Here is a 23,588-nt window from a genome sequence, read left to right as displayed (position 1 = left end):
TCTGCAGAAGCTGAAGGTTTGAGGATGCTATCAGAAAGATGACATTTGTAGGCAATGCTACTTATGAAATCCCTTCTCTCCCTGTTCCTATGTTTCCTCTTCTGCTGTTTGCCATTATTCTATTGTAAATAGATGCCCTAATGTTATAAGAATCCACTCACCTCATGTAGATTTTATTGAAAATAATGCTGTACCCTAACAAAAGGTCTTTCTTCTTTCTCTTTTATGTATGTCCCCCTTACTTACATATTAAGTCACATTGTGATAAAATACAATGACAGCGGTATCTTAAGAGAAAATTGGTTATTTGGCTTATAGGTGTGTGCTATAGTTCATCATGGTGCAGAAGTCCTGTGGCAGCGGATCCTATTTCAAAGTCAAGAAGTAAAGAGATTAGTTCTTCTGCTCAGCTAGCTTTCTCCTTATTCAGTCTAGGACCCAAGCCTAGAGAATAGAGCCACAGACTTTTAAGGTAGATCTTTCTACCTTAATTCACCTAATCTAGACAACACCTCAAAGGCTTGCCCTGAGATTTGTCTCCTGGGTAATTCTGGGTCCTGTCAAACTTGGAATCAATATTAACTATTATATTCCAGAGTGTGTTCTGTGGGGTCGAGAGGGACAAAGTGTGGGACTGACTTTTGCTAGTCTGCCTTCCTTTCTCTAGAACAGTCCCTGTGATTTAAGAGTGAAGAAGCATCTGGTGCCAGCCTGAGGAAAGGGTCCGCATCACCAATTCTAATACAGCCAGAGCCTCTTCTTGAGGACCTGGGGCTGAGTGTGGGCATTTGAGGGCACTGTGACAGAGAATGGAAGGGCATGCTGAGGCTTCAGGATCCCCTGAACTTTGATAGCTCCCGAGTTTGATATCAGGGTTAGGGTGGGAGTTCTGAAGAGCCCAGAGTTCCATAAGATCTGGCATATCAGAAGCTCTGTTTGTTCACAGAGTCTTTAGAAGTGTGCTGTGAACAGATTGATTGTGATAGCAGTTTCCTAAAGCAGGGTTGGTCCTGTTGATACATAAACAACCAGAAATTATTGGGGAAGTTTGGACCAGTGATATATTTCATCTTGGAAAGCAAAGAAACAGAAAAGAGCCTGACTCTGATACCTTTTGCCTGGCTTGTATACTAGGGAAACCTGTTAGAGAGTAAAAGTGAAGCAAATAAACATGAACAAAGAGGGAACAGCCACACGGGACCATCTCAGGGCCTATCATACTCACGGGAAGGTCACTGCAGAGAAGGACCCGGGGATCGCTTTCCCTTCGGACGGTTACTCTCCCACCTCAACCCACGTCCAGTGGTCTTGCCTGTCTCTTCTGTTAGTCTCCCCGGAAGCTCCTCTCCTTCCCATCTATGTTTCCCACTGGCTTTTGGGAAAGACCTAGCTAGTAACCTGGTCTTCGTTTTCTGAGACATTGACCTTCTTAAGTGCCTTTTATGACCTCTTGAAGAGATAGCAACTCAGCAGTGTTGATAGGAAGTCTATCGGTATACCTCACTTGTAAATATGTCTGCTCTCCCCCTTTTGGTGGTCCCTGAGATTGAACCCAATGCTTTGTGAACACTAGGAAGGTGCTGTACCACTCAGCTCCGCTATAACTGCAGTCTTGTGGACATTGTGTGGGTATAATTACACATACTTATATGTGGAGAACTTTCAACTTCTTGCAAGGAAAACAAAATACTTTTTGTTTTGTTATTTTAGAGGAAGCATAATGAAGTTTAGGGCCACTGGTGGAACCTGAAACAAAAAACATTCTTAAGGAAAGGAAGTCAAATTATATTCTCTGTCTTAGGCTTCCATTGGTGTGATAAAATACCAAGCTCAGAAGGGAGAGGAATGGTTTGTTTCAGCTTACAATTTTCAGGCTACAATCTGTTACTAAGGGAGATCAGAGCAGGAACTGGAGGAAGGAACTAAAGCAGAGGCTATGAAGGAACATCACTTACTGGCTTGCTCTCTGTTTTTCAGCCTGCTTTTTAGCATGTAGGAACTCCTACCCAGGGCTAACATCACCCTTAGTGAGCTGGGTCCACCCACATCCATCATTAATTAAAATGTATAGTATCCCATGTCCAGAAGATCATAACAGCCAGGTCCCAACTGGCTTATTGGCCCAGTTCATGTTTAGAGGGAAGTGTGTGGATTAAGAAATAGCAGGCAGAAAAATTAAAGATACTGGGGGAAAAAAGGACAGAGATGCAGAATAGAGTTGGGAGGGCATCCAATGCCTACTGAACTGCCCGTGTTTACTGTGCACAGTCTTTTTATGCCCCCATCAAAAGAGGGGAGAAGTCAAAAGACTTTCTTACCAAGACAAAGAGCAAGCACACGTAATTACCTTCTCAGTACTGAAAACATCAAATAACTATCTCCTGAATTAAGTAGTGTGTTGTTCGGCAGGACATTCAGTGACCACATCCTACACCAAGATTCCTGTTGCATTCACATCTTAGGTAAGACATCCTGTTGTCAAGGTGAGACACACAATAGACACATCTTAGGCCAAACATTCTGCAGTTTGACCTTGCAAGAGCAATGGCAGGTAAAAACTCATCTGACTTTAAGTCAAAATGGAATGAAGTCAATTCTGTGGGTTCCCACAAAAATGTTCTACAGACTTGCCTATAGGCCAATCTCATGGAAACACTTTCTCCATTGAGAATCCCTTTCCCTAAATGATTCCAGTTTCTATCAAGTTGACATAAAACTAAACAACAGAATCAATCCATTGTCAACTTGACACATAAATACGTAATTATTAAAACATAAACTTTTTTTCTTTTTTGCCCCAAGATGGCATGTTAATATCAGTATCACAGTATAAAACATTCTAACTTTTAAGAATTCTAGTCTTTAAAAATTCAAACACTAAAAGTTCAGTTTCTCTAAAATACCAAAAGTTCTTTTTAAATTCCAGTCCCTTAATAATAATAGGCTCCTGTTAAATCAAAAGACAAGGCTTAATATTTTCTTCCCCCAAGAGACAAGAGCCAGGGCATATTCACAAACAAATCAAAGCAAAACCAAAATCTGTCAGTGTGAAGCTCAGTGTCAGACTTCTAGGACCCATTCACAATCTTTGGGGCTCTAGGGGGCTTGGAGAACCATCCACAACACACACAGCTTGTATCCTAGGCTCAAGCCAGCTCTACTTTACAACCGATACTCTCCATGGTGGTCATCCAATGGTATTGCCATCTCCAATATGCTAGGAACTCTGCAGCAACAGGGCTGTACCTCTCCCAGTGGCCTCTCCTGGGCTCTCCTCAGGAACTCCTTATTCTGCTACACGGTGCCAAGCCTCAGCGGCTCTCCATACTCTCCTTAGATTCTGAGGTTTCTACTGAAGTTGCGGCTGAACTTTTACCAGTGGCCTCTCTTGGTCATTCACAGTGCCTCAGCTGTGTTCCGTGAACCTTCACGTCTTCCAAACCAGTACACATTACCAAGTTTGGCTACTAGCAAAAAATACACCCTTGGTCCCTCTGGACCAATCTTGTATGTGAGTAAACACTTCCTAGAAGTGATGCTGGTCTCAATCACAATTCTTCAGCCCAGGTGACCAGTATCAATTGTCCCAGCAAGCGAGGGTTTCACTTCAGAGGATCTGAGCTCTTGATAATCACAACGGATTCTTCAACCCCAGCTGGCCAGGACCACAGATTCTTAATTCAGTGTATCCAATGGTCCTGGTAGATTCTCTAAGGGACTTCTTTCTGAATCCTCACATCCCAGTCCTTCATCATCTACATTGCCCTCAGCAATTCTTCCAGTCTCTACAAAGGAGCCCACAGATGTCTGAACACTCGACAGCTTTTCCAGCCCAGTGTTCAAATGCTAGCACATTCTGCCCACAAACACATGGTCACATCTGTCACAGAAATACTCCACTCCGCATTCCAATTTCTGTCTCAGCCTACTTCCTATTGCTCTGACAAACACCATGACCTAAAGCAACTTGAGGAGGAAAGAATTCGGTTCACCTTACATCCCTCAGGGAAGTCTGAGCAGGAACTCAAGGCAGAAACTGACGCAGAGGCCACGGGGGAGTACTGATGACTGGCTACCCTCTGTGCCTATCCTGCTTTCACTTACCATCCAGGGCCACAGGGCCACCTGCCCGAAGGTGAGCTGGCCCTCCCATATCAATCCTTAATCAGAAAACATCGCACTACGGAATTGCCCACAGGCAGATTATATGGGGGCATTTTCTCAGCTGGAAATCCCTGTTCCTAGATGACTGCAGCTTCTGTCAAGGTGACATAAAACTAACCAGCACGTTCTCCATTAAGAGAAACACGTAACATTAGACATTAAAAGGATAATGCATATGCCTAAGACAGGGACACAGTTTTCTCCCATGTAAAAGCAGCAAGGATCCTCATTGTCTTGGATTGGGGGGCCTTTTAAAAGAGATTTTAACTTAAAAATAGTTGTTTAATGCTTTTTCAAAAAAAAAAAAATCCTAGGAACAAGAAAGCTTATATCCAGGATAAATACATACATTACTTTTTGTGTTGTAATAAAATGTCCGACTTTGTCAAATGCTCTGGCATTCCTGTCTGGCATTCCTGAGATGGCACGGTGTGTGTTTGTGAGTGCATTTGGCTGCAGTCTCCATGCCTCCACGTTTATTTATTTTTCCTCCGTGAAGTAACTGCGTCTGTGATACTTGGAGCAGTGACCCTGGATGTCCCCGTCTCCTGGCATGCCACACCCTTCTCTTGCCTTGCACATGATGCCATTCTAAAATATTCTAATGTGCCCAGCATCTCTTTCATTGGGAAGAAAATATGCATGATGATGGGCTTTCCTAGGAGGTAGACAATAAGACTGTTGGGAGTAGTTGGTAAAAATACGGATATCTGGAAGAGAAGATGGTATGTCAGCAGAAGTGCCAGGCCAGAGGGACAGGGAGATGGCCCCACAGGTAAAGTGCTTTGCCACACAAGCATGAGAATTTCAATTCAAACCCCAGTGCCCATGTGGAGAGCAGGTGCAATGGCATGTGCCCTAACCAAGTGCTGGAGAAGCAGAGACAGAGGGCTCCCGGGTGTTTCTGGCCAGCCAAATATGTGAGTGTAAGATTCAATGTGACACTTCGTCTGGAAAGATAGAGAGCAACTAAGAAAGATATCCCACATTGACCTCTGACATGAACAGACACACCTGAACACACTCATAAAAGAAGAATCAAATCTGCTTTACAACTATATTTAAAATAACTTACAATGTACTACAGAAATAAGAACTTTAAATTATAATGAGATTTCCCTCACTGAAGTCTTCTCTTTCACACTCTCCTTTTAACATTTTATTCTTTTCTTTCTTTTTTTTTTTTTTTTTTTTTTTTTTTTTTTTTCTATACCTTAAGTTGGTATTTCTCAAAATATTATTCTTAACTATATATGTCAAAATCACCTAGAAATTAGTGGGAAAATCATAATTCCTGGCCTTATCCAGACCAATTGAATAAAACTTCTTAAGGGCATTAAACATCTAACATTAAAAAAAAATAATGTCTGGTTCTTAAGTAAATTAAAGATGGAGTCCGCAGCTTGAAGCTTAAAATTTCCTGTTGAGCCTACCCATCATTTCCTTTCTGTTGGCCTCACTTGCTCTTTCTGGGCAGAGGATGCCAGGCTTTGCTTAGGATCTGACTACTTTCCCTACCCCATTTCTACAGTCTGGAATGTTCTTGTCAGAGTGTCCATCTGGTACTACTATACGAGAGTACTCTTATTATTAAAGTAAGGCCCAGACTCCCCAAAGGCTCTGTGATGATGCAGGAGCTGCATCTTGAGGCAGAGAAGATGGCAGAGTGGTTGTAATGACCTTCCGTGGTTTTCCCTTCCGTGGTTTTCATCTTCCTTTTCTTTTCTTTTTTTTTTTCTCAGAACAGCTGTTGCCACACCCCTGCCATTTAAAACTCAAAAGCAGCATCCTATACAGGTTAAAAGCATGCATTTAAATATTTGCCCTGCCCCTGGCTAGCACTAGGTTGTGAAAGCAAATTACTTGATCTCTCCAAGCCTGTTTCGCCTCTGTAAAATAGAAATTAAGCAATAATTAGGGCTTCGATCATGCAAATGATGGCATATTTAAGGCCTGGAATTAGGAAGTGGTCAACTGCCATTAGCTGTTATTTGTAATATAAGCAAGCAAAGATTGTTATTTGCTTCTCTTAGCGTGCTAAGATACATTTTAATTTTCCAAAACAAGTTTTGTATATAATTCAGTAAACACTTTAAAAATAAAATAACAATCCTAAAACAGCCAGTCTTTTAAGGTGCAGGCTTTAGATCATAAAGAATTTTACTTCCATTTCCTCCATATACTAAAGCCAAGAGAACGTTAAGTGGCCTATGCTAGCAGATGGATGTCTGTCTGTCTCGTTCTCTTCTTCCTTCTTTCCTGGGGATGTTGAGGGCCTCGGATGAAAATGCAATATTCACATTGCTTCCCATGAATCCTTGTCATCATAGAATTCGGGCCACTGAGGTCTTCTCTCAGAGTTCATAAACCAAGTTAGAAAACCATTAAATAATTCAATGTCCTCAACTGATATAAATACTTGGACTCTATCTAAATGTGAACTCATGTATCTTCCTGTTCCCTTTCTGCCTGAGATGGCCCTGCCTGCCGTCATTCTTGTAGTCTTTCACCTTGGAATCTCCAGGGCACCCTTAGCCATCTCTTATTAGCGTGCTCCATCCTGTCCTTTACCCTCCATTTCCATCATTGCCCCACAGGCTTGAGTCCTCGTTGCCTAATTTGTCATCACAGATTCATAACTCATTGCCCTACAGTTATAGAATAGCTAAGCAGCTTTCTGAACTTGCACTTTAAATGAGGTCAGTCCTCTGCTCCAAAGTCTTTGGCAGCATTGCATTGCATTTCAAGTCTTTGCTCAATCCATTGCCTAGTATTTCATAGTTTTTATTCCCTGACCTCAGTCTCTTTAGTTCAGTTCTACCTCTCTCTCTCAGATGGCATCAGATTCCTATACTCCCTTGACATGGTACTGCTGGGGGAGGAATACTTTTGCCACTACATTTTTGCCTATCAAATATTTCTGGGCAGAACAACTTAAATGTCAGACTTTGCTGGTCACCTAAACTACCAATGAGCCCTCTCTGCAGTGGTGTGGTTGCCATGATGTCTTGTCTTAGGGATGGGGAAAATGTCTTTTAAAACCTTGCCCGTCAACACTCATTAGTAGGAAGCTGAATACATACACATCTGTACATCTGTTCTACAATTATATGTTGAATTAGCTATTGAATTATTATATTTATGTTGTGCTTTACAATTATCTTTGTAAGAGATAAGAATACATAACTAATAATCAATAAATCAAATTATTATTAGTTGATTTCTTTCCAATGCGTTCTGAGTTAGAAATGCTTATTTGAAATAGAGCTTCTATTTATAATTAAGTAATTTTTGTTCCCTCTTTTCCATTAGACATGTGTTTAAGTATTTAGAAAGGTCTGTCTTATTTGTTGTTGTGAATAAAATGGCTAACTTTCTGTTGCATATGCAGAAATATGATCAACTGCAAGACTATCTCAATTCTGCGGATTATTTTCAAGATGAGAAGTTTGAATTATAGCATGTTTCCTTCAGAGAAGATTGTAAAAGTTTCTATAAATGTGAAGATCACGTGTTTTGTTTCTCTGCATCATGTAGCATTTATTGTATAATCTGTGTGCATCTTTATGGCAAAATCTCTTGTTTTTGTGCTCATCTGATTTTCATGAAATGCCACGTGAAGTCTAATAAAGCCTGCGTAGATGTACATGGAGAACATCAGATTTGTGATTCAAAACTCCATCAATGTATTTTAGTCATGTATTGATGTTCCTCTCATGCGTGACCTGCAGTTGAATGTTCTATCATGTCCTCTTTTTGGTTTAGTAGAAATAGGCTGCATTAAAATATATTTGGACTAACCTGGAGGTGGATCAGTCAGTACGGTACTTGCCTTACAAGCACAAGGACCTGAGTTCAGTTCTCATGTCCATATTTAAAATAAAAGCAGATGTGCTGGTATGTACTTGCAATCCCTGCCCTGGGGAGGCGAAGACCAGGAAGATCCCTGAGGCTTGTTAGCCAGGCAGCCAACCCACCACTCTCATTCCAATGAGAGACCCTGTCTCAAAGAACAAGCTGGGTTGTGCTTGTAAATGACACCCAAGGCTGTCCTCTGAGCTGAACATGCATGCAAACAAACATATGTTGCCCACATGTGTGCAACAACACACAGGCACCTTCACATCCACACTATGTATGCATGTGTATATTCATATGTAGTGAGACTCATGCCACCCTACGTATGAATCATTGTGTTGTTGAATCGCTTGGCAGTATTAAACAATATTAAACATTCAGTAATAATGTCTAATTAATGTCTCCAAACAGTGAGCCATGGAAGAGGCCTCAGACTTCCATGCCTTTGTTACCCTGACCTCAGAATGAGACCATAGCTTATCTATTGCAGGAGGAAGAGTACTTCCTCCTGCTGAAGTTTCCTTCATGAACAGATGTGTAATCTGCAGGCTCTTTCAATCCCCACATCCAGGAAGAATTTGTTGATGCATTTTTTTTTCATTCTGTGTAATGTTCTTTCTTGTTTCTGCACAGTTTTATTTGTAATGTATCAAGGATTGAGATGTATTTTGTGATTTTTTTTAACCATAATATTCTCTGTGTAAATATATATGTATCGTATATGTAGCAGTCTGAAGATATCAGAGACAGGTTCAGCCAAAAAACAATTCAAAAACTTATTTTTGTGCCTACATTATTTTGCACATCCCAACTTTTCCATAATACAATAAAGTGGTTTCAAAGAAAGCTGTGTATTCTGTTTCTTTAATTCTTAAATGGAACATCCATTCTTCTGTGGAATTTTATTTGCTTTTTCTCTTTCTGGAAGTATTGGTTGAAGTTAGCTAGTTTTATCTATTGTGAGATTCATAACATGTGCCTCCAGATATATAATAGATATATTACGTAAAATTACATTTCATCAAGAATTACATGGAGATGAGTTTGTATTTTCTACACTCTATATCTATAATTATTCCTATTGGTCTTACAGGACCTTCCAAGAAGGAAGGGAGGGAGGGAGGGAGGGAGAGAGAGACAGGGAGGGAGGGAAGGAGGGAGAGAGGGAGGGAGGGAGGAAAATTTTCAGGAAGTGCAAGGATATGCTGAGGCTGATGTTGACCAGCGAATAACAGCTTTCAGGGGTGAAGCAGACATCCCCACCACATGCCTGCTGCTGTTTATGTCTCTGGTGCATGGGTAACTACCATTTAACTCACTTCCAGAGAACAAAATTGAAACCATGTTCAAAAGAAAAAAAAAAAAAAAAAGCGCAGTGTCTGAAGGGAAGAAAAAGTAAGAAGATAACATAAGCATCCCTTCTCCATGTGACAAGCTTGAATCTCCTATAAAAGGAGACAGTTTAACAGTTGAAGTTATTATTTTCATAGCACACGATCTAAGTTAAAAGGACTAATAACCCTTGTGAGACAGCAGTTCCTAGTTCCTAGGTTATTCGCTTTGCTGATTTCAAGCACTTCCCCAAATACAGCAACATATTGCTGATCAAAATGCTTGCAGGTGGTGTTTCTGAAGTCTGAGGCCATTGTAGCCAAATGTATTCCTCAGAGAATTGACTGGAGCCTCCAAGAGACTGGTGGGTATTTGCTAACAGCAAAAGAATAGATAAAACAATGGGTTATTAGTGAGACTTAGCATGGATTGACAGCTCAAAACCAAGCAGACTGTAAGAGTTGCGTGAATAATACAACTTTTCTTGTATTATGACATTGTATTGTATTACCATTATCAGTATTAATGGAATAATGTGACAATGAGATTTGGGCTTCTAAGCTTCAGGTCCTCTCACATGACTGAACCTTTTGATTGGGAGCACGTGTTACCATAGCATTAGATGTTTTAGTGCTTGGTAGCTTTGGATAGTAGAGATGATGAGGAAAAGTTAGGCCAAGGAGAATTAATGCTTGAAGGAATTCAGAGGGCTAGACCGAGGCTGTAGGAGTACGGGGGAAAACTAGAATACCGAAAGAACAGGGAGCTGGAAGGAAGAATTCTTTCCTAAGCGATCGGATGTACTCAGCTGAACTTCCTTATATTCAGGTATTTGTACCCAACTCAGTCTTCATGTGGTATAGGGCCTCCTTGAACTCCAGAGTGGGCATGGGGGCGATGCATCCCTTGAGCTACACCGGCTTGTAATGCCAGTCAAGTTCTACATTAAGGCAGCTAATGCTGTGCTTGACAGAACCTGGAACTGAAGAGTCCTGGTCCAACCTCCCGAATTATTGATGTGGAACAAGTCATCTCGATAGGTCTTCATCTTCTTCGAAGTGAGGAACTGGATGAAGCTAATAATATGCATCTCCAGAAATGTCTGTGTTTTGAGACAATCTATGTGAAGTGTGGGCTTTTAAGTGTGTTTTAAAAAAAAAATAATAAGAAAAAATGATATGCACAAGTAGAAGGATGTCCGTGATAAATTGCAATCAGAAATTAAATGGCTTGGATATGTACACGTAAATATACATACAGGGGAGCTGGAGAGCCGTCTCAGAAGTTCTGAGCACTGGCTGCTCTTGCAGAGGACCTAGGTTCAGTTCCCAGCACCCAAGTGATGGCTCACAGTCATCTGCAATTCCAGTTCCAGAGGATCCAAAGTCCTTTTCTGGACTAAGTGCAGCAATGCACACATGTGGCACACATATATGCATACAGAAAAAACATACATAAAAAATTGAAATCAGACAAAAGACACTCTAGACACCAGTGTCCAGAGGAGTGTCTTACATACTAGAATGTGGTATGGAAACCTGTATGTTGAAGTCTTGCTTCCCAAGCTTTTAATTTATGCTCCTGTCAAAATTACAAAGGGGTGGTGGCTGGAGAAATGGTTCAGCAGCTAAAGGTACTTGTGATGCAAGCACTACCTGAGTTCAACCACGGGAACCCAAGTAGAAGGATAGTACTGGATTTCACAAAGTTGTCCTGGGACCACATGCACAACTGCACTCAGATATCATAAAAGAGAAAAGAAATCCAGAAGCCAGGGCTTATTATGCAGTCCATACACACAATACCTTAGAATTAGGGACAATTTTATGTCAATTAAATTTTATCTCAATTTGGCAAATATATCATTCTTATTTATAACTTATCTTACTAGGAGTAGCTTATTTGGCCAAAGGCATCACACTGTAAGAACTATATTATCATAGGCTATTGAATCAGTTTTTTTGTTTAAATTTTGCATAGTTTTATTGGTTATAACTGCTAAATATGGCATTTTTAAGTAGAAGTTAGTAGAAGGTGTTGTCTACTGAACCCTCTTTCTAGAAATTAAATATGCAATGTTCAGAAACCCTTTCCACTTTATGACAGGATGCCTCCTGATGGCAGGAGTCTCCTTTCTATATTTCCGCTCTAAGGAATAGTTTCTCCTTTCTCCACATGAATGGGGGTGGAATTGGCTTTGAAGAAGACTATTCCCAAGAAAAGCCAGAAGTTTTACAGACACAGAGTGTTTTACTCAAAACCAATCTGGGATACTATAGAAGGGAATTATTTAAACAGAGCTAACATGGTGGATTTGAGGACCTTCTGGGATTAAAGATACATTCAACTTGTCAATCTCCCCAAATCACAAAAACAAAACAAAAACAAACAAACAAAAAAACCCGAAATCTGAAACACTGGATTCCAAACATTTTGGATAAGTCATACCCTTTCCTGTCAGATTGTGTCTGTGTACATTTCCAACTTAACATTTTGGGACTTGTAAAAAATAAAGAAGTCTGCAGCCAGCCAGGTTGCAGCATGGGACTGTGGGTAAATTCTGTCTTGAGATACATTAATTTTGTTCACTTCTGCCCATAGCTCATGTTTGAAGCAGGGCCACACTTCTGAACTTCTAAACTGTTAAGTGTGTGAAGTTTTGGGTCCTGAGACCTCAGCTCCAAATGACTTGTAAATTACAGCATTTATGTTTTTTGTTGCTGATACTATGCTCATCTTCTTGGATATTTTACAGAAGACACCATCAGAAGATAAGGAATCAAAACATTTTTTGTTATGAATGTTGTTGAAATCATGCAGCAAATTATATATGCCAACCAGGCAGCCATGAACATTTGGTGCATTTCCAAAGGAAAACATCTCTCTCTCTCTCTCTCTCTCTCTCTCTCTCTCTCTCTCTCTCTCTCTCTCTCTCTCTCTCTCTTTCTCTCTCTCCTTTCTGCAAGTATTGGCAATATCAGTCTCACACAATGTTTATTTATCCCTGCTGATTTGTTCATCACCTCCCAGCCTGTTGCCCAAACTCACTGGCCTACCCCATTGTGTCCCTTTAGGAGTCAGGGTGGACTTCCTTCTCTCCGTCTCCAACACTCACTCACCAACTTCCTCACTGTGCAAATGCGCTTTTCCTCACCCAGCTCTTGTTGGGTTTGCCCAGTGGTGTAGTTTGCAGCTTATTAAAAACCGAAAATCATATCCTCAGGGGGGCGAGCTGCGTGCCTGGAAGGGGGGGAAAATATACTCCATCGCTGGGAATTTTCTTCAGCATTGAGAGCCTCTCGAACACTTGCTTCGGGACCTGGCATCCCCCCCATCCCCGTCTTCCCCCCCACCGCAGCAGCCAGGCTGAGGCTGAGCCCAGAGTCGCCTGGAGAGAGGAGCAGGTCTGAGGGTTTGCGTCTTCAGCCACTGGGAGGCCTCTGCACTCCGTTCCCGGCGCCTGGCTGCGATTACTCACTGGAGCAGCGGCACCAGCCTTCCACCAGGGAGCCCAGCTCCCGCCCTCCTCCCCCAACTGCAGCCCGCTGGCTCCCTCTCTCCCTCTCTGTCTCTCTCTCTCTCTCTCTTTCTCTCTCTCTCCCCCTCTTCTATCGCAGCACAATGCAAGCCTGTGTTTCGCCGTGAGTCCGAGGAGCGGGAGCCGGTGTCAGGAAAGCGCTCGGAACAGACCTGAAAGAGAAAGGAAAATACAAGCTACTTTTTCCTTCTTCTTTCCCCCATCTATAAAGCGGTAGAGCCACATTGCCTATGGGAGTGCAGCCCCTGCGAGCCACCGGCCGGGGATGGAATGTACAAAAGTGGACAGAACGGCAGCTGGACATGACTCGGTGCAATTTGCTGGAAGTTTGTAAGTTTGGCCATCCTTTGTAAATTACTCTCGGAAGACTTTGTCTCTCCCGATTCTGGATTAGAATAGAACTGGGGGCGAGGGGTAAAAGCGTGAGCGGGGAAGGGGGAAATGTGTTGAAGGAGCGTTCTCAGTAGCCAGCCACTCCAGAGAAACCCAAGAGGAGTCAGGATCTTTGCCGGTGATTGGATTAGCCTGAAGAAAAGAGCATGCTCCTGAAGTGCAATTACAGACGCTGTTAGGACTGAAAAGCTGTCTGCTTTGGGGAGAAGACTACATCCTAAACATCCTAACCCCCCTTCCCTCCCCCGGAGAAAAAACGCCAACGCCGGAGGGAGAGAAAGGGACGCAGAAACCAAGACAGCCTCCCTGGATCCGCACAGTTCGAACATGACTTCAGAAGCCTCGGGAAGCAGCCCGGTTGTTTGTTTTTTAACCTGAGTAAAAGTGAAGGTTGCCGGCTGCGTAGACCAGAATAGAAATGCATTTCTCTGCAGAAACACCCCCGTGAATAATCTGCTGAAGCAACTAGGCGAGGAGAGTCCGGTTCTCTATTAGCGACCCTTCCCATTCCTTTTGCTATACGTTGCTGTCTCTTCCTCGATGATCCCTGGATTCTTGAACTATCCCCGGACTCTGTATTTACAAAGTACCTGGAGGCTCTCGTCAGCCTGGCGGGGGAGAGAAGACCTACAACTCTCTGCTAACTTCTTCTGAGCTGTCAAACGCAATTAGAGTAAGTTGGTCAGGGGTTGTTTCCAACTTCCCCTCTCCAGTCGGGCTCTGATCTCCCCCCCCCCGCCCTCTGGCTGCCCGCGCCCCTCCCCCACGCCCCCTCCGCTACCCCTCCCCACCCGCCGAGGACCTCTATCCATGTGGCCCTGAGCACTGAAACCAGCTTTGCCCGAGACACTCAGCCCCAGCCCGGCCTCGCGCACCTCACCGGTGATCCCAGGGGCAGTGACCATTGTGTCGGGCGAGATGGGGGACACAGCGCCCCCGCAGGCCCCCGCGGGAGGCTTGGGGGGAGGCCCTGGGGCGGGGCTCCTCGGAGGGGGCTCAGCCACCCCTAGAGTGCACAGTGCCATTGTGGAACGCCTGCGGGCTCGCATCGCTGTCTGCAGGCAGCATCACCTGAACTGCGAAGGACGCTATGAACGCGGTAGGGCCGAGAGCTCAGACCGAGAAAGGGAAAGCACCATGCAGCTTCTCAGCCTGGTCCAGCACGGCCAGGGGGCAAGGAAGGCGAGCAAGCATGCTAAGGCTGCAGCCACGACGGCCGCCGCCGCCGCCGTCCCTCCACCGCCCCCTGCTGCTCCTCCCGCGGCCTCCCAGGCAGCAGCCACAGCCCCTCCGCCTCCACCAGACTACCACCATCACCATCAGCAACACCGACTGACCAGTAACGATAGCGGAGGGGTAAACCGAGAGCAGCAGCCACCAGCTGCGACCCCTGGGGACCAGCGGAACTCTGCCCTGCTTGCGGTAAGGCGCCTGGTTTTCTCCTATGATTGTGGCCCTGGGCCTCTCCTGAAGGTGCTGGTTGTCTTGGCCTCAGGTGGAGTGGGTGGCCGCGAAGAAGGCCGAGGTGCCAGTCTCTCAAAGGCTGCTGGGTGTGCGTGCGTGGTTGTAAACTTACTATCAAAGTCACAGGTGCCCGTGGTCACTGCCCTGCACCGCAGGGTGCTCCTTACCAGGTAACAGCCCAGGGTTTGTGAAAGGACCTTCAGCTGAGAAACCCTCCACAGCCCTCCTGCTTAGCCAGACATCCTCTACTTGATGGTAACTTAGCTGGACTGACCTGCTAATGCCCCCCGCCCCACACATGCACACCCTTCTGGAGTGCTGCTATGAGGAGGAGTCTGTGATTGACATTCCTCAGCACAGTGTCCCACACTGTCCCCATGGGGGGGGGGGTGTTCCTCACAGACTCCTGCAGGAATGCTTGGTAAGGAAGGCAACCACTTTGCTTCCAGGAAGCACCTTGCTTCAGTCCCTCCTGGTGACAAGTCCAAAGGCCTGAGTAACTTTCTGACTGGAAGTGCTTCCTCAGGGGCACAGACAACCCCCTCCCTCCAGGGAAGAGCACTGAGTTCCTGGCTCTGGGTGGTCAGTCTTGGTCAGGTGACCGGCTGCCTGTGGTAGAGTGGCTTCCCCCACACTGCTATGCCTTTCAGTAGAGGTTAGAACCCGGGCCTTGCTGTGACTGCTCATGGGACATCTACAGTCCCAGTCCCCTTAAGGAAGCCTGAGGAGAGGCAGAGACCGGAAATGGCCACGGGAGGCCTGCAGCCCACAGGAAGCCCTCAAGAAAGATGGCACTAAGGAGCTCCTGAGGGAGCAGGGAGCTCTTCCAGCTGGTGCCTACTTCTTCCTGCTGCTCTATCCCTGGTCCTTCGTCTGCAGCGATTCCTGTGATCCCTGGGAAACTCTGGGGATCACACACTTCTCTTCCGTAGAAGGCACTCATTTCCCTTGGGTTTCCCAGAGCTGTGATTCTGGGATCCCAGGGTCCAGATGAAAACTAGCCACCCACAATTAAACTGGCCTGTGCTTTATATTTGAATGGAACTATTTAGTTTATATTGGAGTCTCCAGGCCTATATCCCTCCCCCCCCCCCACCTCACCTGCTCCATCCCTACTCCTCCCTGGAATTCCCAGAGAAGGGAAGTTTGTCTCCTGAAAGAGAGATGTTTGGGAGAAAGGGAGAGAGAGGGAAGAATGAGGTTTGTGTGCCCGTGTGTGTCACCAGCATCTGCAGCCAAAAGTAACTAAATGCCTTGATTGTCCCCAGTAAATTTATAATCTGCCTGCAAGCCTCCCAATAATGTAGCTTTGTGTGCTCAGAGTCTCCTGGAGTGCTTCTGGGGTGATACTGACAGAGAAGCACCCAGGCCAACCCCAGAGGGGAAGGCTGATCTCTGCCCTGGGTGCCAAGCCTAGAGTAGCCCACAGGGTGGGCTTGTCCTCGGCAAGGAAGGTGGCATGACCTTGTGGCCCTCTGGTTTTTGCGCCTGTCCAGTTGGGAGGGAAGCTGATGAGGTTCTTTTTGCTGGTGTGTCAGAGGAGACAAAATGAAACCAACTTCAGAGGCTCTTGGAACCTTAAGGGGCAGCTTCTGATATTGGGGAAAGCAGGCAACGGTGTCTGGCCTGGCTCTACTAAACTGTTTGCAGCTTCAAAAGCTGAAGGTGTTTTCTCTGCCACCCCTTTCTTGAGGACTCTCTCTTCCACCCACCAGCTACCTCCTAAAATAGCCCCTTGCTGGAACACCCTCTCAGTGTAGGAATGAAGCCCGGCGGTTTGGTGTAAGTTAGGACACAAAGGCAGCAGCTTGGTCCATATGCTCATTCCTCAATGACAGTGGCTGGTCTGACACCCTGCTAGTTATTGGGAATCCCCTCTGTTGTCACTTCTAAATTTGGTGCTTTGTTCCTTCGCATGTCACTTGGGTCTGGGAGGCAAGTTCTGGACCATGCTGCTATCACTGGATGGGGAGAGGGAGGCCTGGGCATTCGGGAGTCTCATCTCAAGGTCTCACTTCTCTTGGGCATCTCTTGTGTTCAGAGATGCTGATGCTGAGAATGCATGTCAGAATTCTCCCTTAATTTTGTTGTTCATGTACTCTGGATGTGCTGACTGTAACACTTCCCTGTTAATCTGTGTGCTGTGAGTGCCCGTGAATGCCTTTGGAGAAAGGGAAAGTATTGCTCTTCTAAAATCAAATGTGCGCGGTGTACGCGGGTGAAGTTCTGTAAGCAGCATGTGTCGTGCAGTAGGGCCTTGGGCATTGTCACTACTGCTGTAGGCGAAAGAAGAGCTTCTGTTTGGTGGGATAACGTTGTCTACGTGGGGACGTCTATGGCAAAGAATGTATACTGCCTGGTCTCTTTAATAGCTTGAGTTTGAAGAACAAAGCAAGAATAACCTCTAAGTCAGTTCTAATTCTGTCCCCTTGAGAGCCTAATTCTGCTGTCCTTACTCAGCGGGTTTCTTCATTTAGCTCCAGTTCGGGGGAAGCCCAGCTTCTGTAGAGACCACAAACACGGGGCCTCGTAGATGGCAGAGATTGTAGGGCTCTTGGAGACTGGTCCTTTTAGCCACTCAGTGAAGGCTTCAGCCACTAAATCACTTTATTCTGAAGTATGTTTGCCTCTTTGGATGTGCTGCAAAAACCCAATAACCACTGGTCCATGGAGCGTTAGGTTGGTACATCCATGGAAATTATTTATCTTTTCCTCTTGTCTGAGACAGGCTCCCTTCCTGTGCCACAGACTTGTCACTAAGTTCAGGCAGATGAGTGTTACCAAGCCATCTTCCGCTTCAGACGTCATCTCTGTGCTGTGGAGGGAAGAATGCAGATGAGATGGGAGCTCATCCTGTGGTTTGGTGCCTGCTCCATCACCAACCTGCTGGATGACCGGGATAAGTCACTTAGCGCTCATCTGTCAAACAGAGATCAGCTGTCCATGAAAGCACTTTCATCAGTGAGTGTTTGGGGAAAAGGAGAGGAAGCCAGGAGCTCCGCCAATGTGGCTGCTGCGGAGCTCCTTGCACCAAGGATGAATACTCACTCCTCTGCGCTTCAGAGAGATCCACTCAGCTTTCACTTGTCTTTTTTAAGTGGTAAAATAGCTTTTATTGTAAACAGAGGGATTGGGCTTGCAATATCAGGGCTGTCAAGATAAAACCAAAATAGCTGTGTATTTAAGTATCTCCAAAGTCCTAGAGAATACTCCTCAAAGTGAGCTGTGCCGTGAAGTCCTTTGTGTCCTTCAAGCATGCCCTTTATACCTCTGCATGGGCCCGAGAAGCCATGGCAAGGTGTGTCCCCAGAGTGTCTATGAGAGATCAGAAAAGATGTTTACACAAATGATAGGGGAAAGTTCAATATTTTGCCAACCGTATTCTAAAATGGCAGTTCTTAGTTTGAGAGAGTCAAATCAGTTAAAGGATCGCTGAAGTTCCCACAACTCAGAATTTCAGGGCTTCACAGTGAGTGGAGAGCAAGTCTGGAAGACTGAGACTAGATGTCTACATGACAAATCTCCCCTCTGGGACTATGAGAGGACTGTTCACATTATTTATTTATGCAGCAATCATTTCCTTAAGAACAGACCTATTTTGTTTTGCTTCTCCCGAACAAAGTAATAAGGGAGAGCTCTTAGCTACCCAAGGCCTTTCCACCTCATTCAAGTAAATGCCAGGTGAAAGGTTCCAGTGGAGAGCGTCTGGCATGTGATGCTATTTCAGATACTGTCAGAAAGCTTGCTCTGGTGGCGAGGTGAGGTCATACACATACAGGTGCTCTGTGTTTTCCATAGAAGTCATTTTCTTTCTTTGAAATAATGTCACTAAGTACTACTTATCAATAATTTTTGTCTTAAGCTTTAATGCCTATGGCTTCCCTATAGCTCTACTCAGGTTTAATCACTGTGGTGTTACACACGGGCTTTCAAGTGTTCTTAGACACAGCAATTAAAATGTCACTAGTGGTGTGACAATGATTAGCTGTTCTCTAAATTTTATTGTTCACTTTGATGCTTAGCATTGTTATTTCATTTCACAGGAAAAAAAAATCCTAGTAGTAAATTTGAAAATTAAGAAGCAACCACCCAGTTTTGCTATGCATGCAGACTAAGCCTTTCTGAGTGGCTTCTACAGACTCCCCCTTCTTTATGCCAGACCCTTGCCTGTGTTCAGCATGCACAGACAAGGCCATCCATGTTTAATGAAAACAGCTCTGAATTCCTCCTCCTTCCTTTTCATGCTAATTTCCTTCACACTCCAGCAAGCTCTGTGGGAGAATAAAGAGCTGTGATATGCTACAGACATAGCCCATGCTGTCCCCTGTGCAATGGAGAAATCACCCCCTGTACCCTGACACAGAGTAGAATTTCCTAGCTCTCAGGATGGCCTAAAACTGATACAGAGGTTAAATGCCTAACGTACCCAGGAGACTCCCTTTTACATGATACAGAAAGTTAAATACCTAACGTACCCAGGAGACTCCCTTTTACATGATACAGAAAGTTAAATACCTAACGTACCCAGGAAACTCCCTTTTACATGTTTTACTTAACATCTCCAAAATCCAGGTTGGATGGGTGATATTGTTCTGGGTTGGAAACAAGGTCACTAATACTAAGATGGACATGAGTTTGAAGCCAGCCTGAACTATATACGTTCATGCTTAGCCTGAGCTTCATTGTGAAATCTGTCTCAAAAGGCATACAAAAGTCAGGCCAGACAAAGCAGAGGCAGGCAGGTCTCTGTGAGTTCAAGGCCAGTTTGACTTACATACAGATTTCCAGACCAGTAAATTAGTGTTAAACAAAATAGCATGGTACCGAACACCATAAGTAAATGAAACATGAGTACTGTTAGCAAGCGAGAAAGAGATTTAGATCTGTGCCAGGGGAAACCTTATAAAGAATGTGGGTCACCTCAGAGCCCGAGAGGGTGGAGGGTGAGATGGAGGTGTGGGTTACAGGCACACATGTAGCCATGGCAGTTAAATATGAAGAGGCTAGAGCAGAGAGTAGTGTGCTTGGGTACCTAGTGAGGGGAAAATGGGTCCAGGCACATCCTAAAAATGCTGGCACTCTCACAAGAGTAAATCAGAAGCCCTGGTCAAATATGGGGCCAGGAAGAAGCAGAGGAGTCCAGAGCTATGAAGCAATACTAATCGTTCACGTGCTTGAAGACAAGTAGTGCCTTCCCCTCCAGGAACCTCCTCTCCGGGCACGCAGCCTAAGTGCTCTGTTCTGCGAGCTTCGGGTCCCCAAGGCTGCTTAATGCTGTGCTGTTTACACACATCTCCATCCATGGTGAGTTATATACAGCATGACATGGCCTTTGGCGCTGAGAGCAGAGGGCTTTAAAAGCACACTGTCTAGCTGGGGAAGAGAAACCGAAAGGACCAGAGCTACAGCTCCTCCCCTGTCCAGACCTTCCTGGGCCTGCAGCAGCAGGCAAGGTCTGTCCTGTCTGTGTAATGAGCTCTCTTGATGAGCAGGTGGATTCCTCCAGCAACCGAGTTGATTTGCATGCTGGTTTGGAAATGTCTTGCCCTTTAAAAGAAGCTCGAGCAGGACTCTACAGGACACTATGGTTATGAATAACGTTTGAAATGGGCTTCTTTTCAATAGATAGGCAGCTGACCTGAAACCAGCAACTTCCAGGAAACCCCACCTCTCTGCTTCACAGCAGAAGGCTGTGCTCTGTGAGCTACTCACGGCTACCATGGTTGACATGTCTGTAACAGGCAGATATGAAACAGCCATGGTCTCAAGAGAGAGGGTTACATATACTGTAAGGGTTAAGGAAGGCCAGAGCCCGGCACAACCTGTCAAGGTACTGAAAATGTAGCTGTGAAAATAAGGCAGCCTAAGTACTCACACACACCACACTTGATGGTTCTTCATGGTTTGAGCAAAGGTTTAGAAATCAAACATCAAAATTTAGGCCTGGGTGGTTTTCAGAATTTGGGGAAAAGATTCACTCTTCTGTGATCTGCACACTGCTGGCTTTACATAATGAGAGATTTGGGACCATATTTTCCCCCTTAGAATTATTAGAGCTGGATGGATAGAAGTCAGATGTTGAAGTTGGATTCCTAAAAGAGGTAAGGTAGCAGAGCAGTTAAAATGAGTCTGAGATCTGGGGTAAGATGACCAGGTTTATCACCGCTCAACTGGGTCACGCCCGGTGAAGTCAGCTAAATCCCCCTGCCTCCGTTTCCTTAAAAATGATGATGGTAGATCTAACTTCTTATAGTTCGTCACTAAGTGAATCAAATGCCTGGCCCCATATAGAGGATCAGTAAACTATAGTTGTTACTGCTTATATAAGAAACAGTATGCTTGAACAACCTAGCCCAAGTATCTACATCCAGAAGTACAACAGACATTCATTGCAAAGCATGGCATCTCTCGTCGATGTTTACTGAGAATCAGTAGTGCAGGGTCCTGTGTTACCTAGCTTCCCTCTGTGGTTTAGTTTATTATCATCTGGGATCCACTAACATATTAGCAGAGTGTTCTTGTTGCATTGTTGAGAACAAAACCAAGCAATACATCTGCTATCCTTGGGAGACTCAACAAATCCAGTCTAGATCTTGACGGGGCGTACCTTCTTGGCTGTGTACTTCTAGAATATATTCCAAGTCCCCGTTCTACCTGTAGAGTGTGTGGTTATTGAATAAATGAGTTATGTAAATTATCTATGCAGATGTTGAATCCTTTGAAGGGACTAGCCTCAACTTAACAATTTAACTAAATTTTTAATTCAAATTAGCAAACAGTTCTAAAAATAAACCCAGTCTCATATTAAAAAAAAAATTAGAAAGCCCTTGCAGTGGAGAATTTATGCTTCTCAAAGTAGACTCTTGTGAAGGAATTTATTAGCTCAGTGTGCGAGTGGGAAGCAGGAGAAACTTCCCAGCCATGAGCAGCCCACGGTTACGGTCCCTGTCCGGGTGTATCATTTCTTTGCTCAGGACCTTTCTGTAAGAAACACGAAAACGGATGTTTCCAGGGCTTCAAAGCAAATGGAATGACAGCAGTTCTCAGCCGAAGCAGGATACACTTAGAGAGAAGAGGCAACAAAGAATTTCTCTGTGCTTCAGCGGATGATACTTGTGGAAGGATAATTTGTTTATCTGTTCATTTATTTATTTGAATTTTTTATTTTTCTCTCATAAATTACATCCCAACTGCAGTTTCCTCTCCCTCAACTCTTCCCAACAACCCCCCCAACTCTTCCCAACACCCCCCCACCACCACCACCAGACCTACTCTTCCTCAGTTAAAAACAAAAATATGCAGGCCTCCCAGGAATCTCAACTGAACACAACATAACACATAACAACAATAGGACTGAACAAAAACCCTCCGATCAAGGCTGGAGTAGGCAAACCTGTAGGAGGAAAAGGGCCCCAAGTGCCAGCGAAAGAGACACCTCCATTACCACTGTTAGGAGTCCCACAAGAATACCAAGTTAACAACCGTAATGTTTATGCAGAAGACCTAGCTCTGATAGCCTGTTTATCCCTTTGCTTTCTGTGGGCCTGCTGCGTTGATTCTGTGGACCACGTTCTCACGTTCCTGTGGTGTCCTGGACACTGGTTCTAACTCATAGAAAGAATATAGTCACAATGTGTTTCTCGATTTGCTTGCTCCTATCATTTAAGCTGAGATCCCAGTTCCCTTCCTTTACAAAATGTAACATCAAACTCGCCTGCTTTTATTTTGTTTTATTCTCATTTTGAGTGGGGTACTTTTCTCCCTGAGTCATGCCGGCAGGTTCCTATGGGATATGGAACCATTAACATTGTTGGTTTTAAGTTTCTCTTCTGCCAGAAACATGGCTGAGTTACCTTAATGGATCTTACCTAACACACTAATAGCTCTCACCGGTGTGAAGCCCAACACTCTGAAGTCCTTGCTCTTCAACAATATTTTTCAAGAACTCCAGGTGGATTTGAGCAGAAAGTTCAAGCCAAGGCTGGGGAGATGGCTCAGTTGGTAAAGTGCTCACAGCACACGAAGACCTGGGTTCAGGTCTCCCCAGCACGCAAATGTAAAGCCAGGAGTGGTAGCCCACACTTTTAGTCCTCATGCTGAGGATCCCGAGGACTCGCTCACCAGCCTCTGGCTCACTTGATGAGCTCCAGTGGGAAACCAAGTAGATGGCTTCTGAGGAACTACACAAGAAGCTGACAACTTCACACACATATGTAACCGGAACCCGCTTATCTGCACCTTCACAGATACACACCCATCCATACTCACAATAAGTTCCAGCAAATGTCTTCTAACAGACACCAGGGCACAGTAATATCTCAAAGTCATGTCAGCCGAGTAGGGTGCAAGAAAGCGGGACTTCCCTGGGTCAGTATACATTGAATGGGTCTCTGCAATGATGGTTGCCATACGTAGGTATAATTTGTTCCTTTCTGGGGATCTCTAGAATCCAAACCATATAACAAAGCATTCTGTGGATGAGCAGCTGAGAGATCAAATTTTTGATTGTGGCCATGGTTCACCTAAGTGCTAAACAGCTATGCTTTGCCATCTGATGGCCACTTAGCACTGTGTAAGTGAGGCAGGTAGGTGCTCCTGCTGGTGGCATTCATGCAGTTGTCTTACGGCAGCACAGAATGGAGACCTGGGCAGCAGCCCTCCTGAGCAAAGCAGCAGACGTGACCGTTTAGTAAAGTTTGGGTCCAAATCCCAAGCATTGTACCAGAGAGTGCCTCCTTTGCTGGCTTAGATCCTTTGCATGTGGATCTGTTTGCAAGCTCAGTCCCCCAGAGAGAAAGTCTGAGCCGTCTTTGTGCTAAATTAAACATTGGTTTTCTCC

At 44.7% G+C, this 23,588-nt stretch overlaps 2 protein-coding genes across 4 annotated transcripts in view; both read left to right on the top strand.

Annotated features, from left to right (window-relative positions):
* The window catches only part of Ccdc82 (coiled-coil domain containing 82), a 34,475-nt gene extending 25,610 nt beyond the window's left edge, over positions 1–8,865 (top strand). For 2 of the 3 annotated variants that reach the window (XM_051199046.1, XM_051199053.1), the window contains exon 9: positions 7,556–8,863. In XM_051199046.1, the coding sequence (XP_051055003.1) occupies positions 7,556–7,624 (69 nt within the window). In that variant the 3' untranslated portion in view covers positions 7,625–8,863. Of the gene's footprint in view, positions 1–7,555 lie in introns of all 3 variants that reach the window. The other variant, XM_051199062.1, reaches the window with a different exon arrangement.
* Positions 8,866–14,203: 5,338 nt separating this feature from the next.
* Positions 14,204–23,588, top strand: part of Maml2 (mastermind like transcriptional coactivator 2) — a 309,684-nt gene continuing 300,299 nt past the window's right edge. Inside the window, exon 1 of the mRNA XM_051199032.1 lies at positions 14,204–14,707. Coding sequence (XP_051054989.1) covers positions 14,204–14,707 — 504 coding nt within the window. The remainder of the gene's footprint in view (positions 14,708–23,588) is intronic.

This window comes from Phodopus roborovskii, unplaced genomic scaffold (genome assembly GCF_943737965.1).
Source record: "Phodopus roborovskii unplaced genomic scaffold, PHOROB, whole genome shotgun sequence".
In the NCBI taxonomy this organism is placed as follows: domain Eukaryota; kingdom Metazoa; phylum Chordata; class Mammalia; order Rodentia; family Cricetidae; genus Phodopus; species Phodopus roborovskii.
Note: the sequence above shows the minus strand (reverse complement) of the source record. Positions and strands in the feature narration are given on the sequence as shown.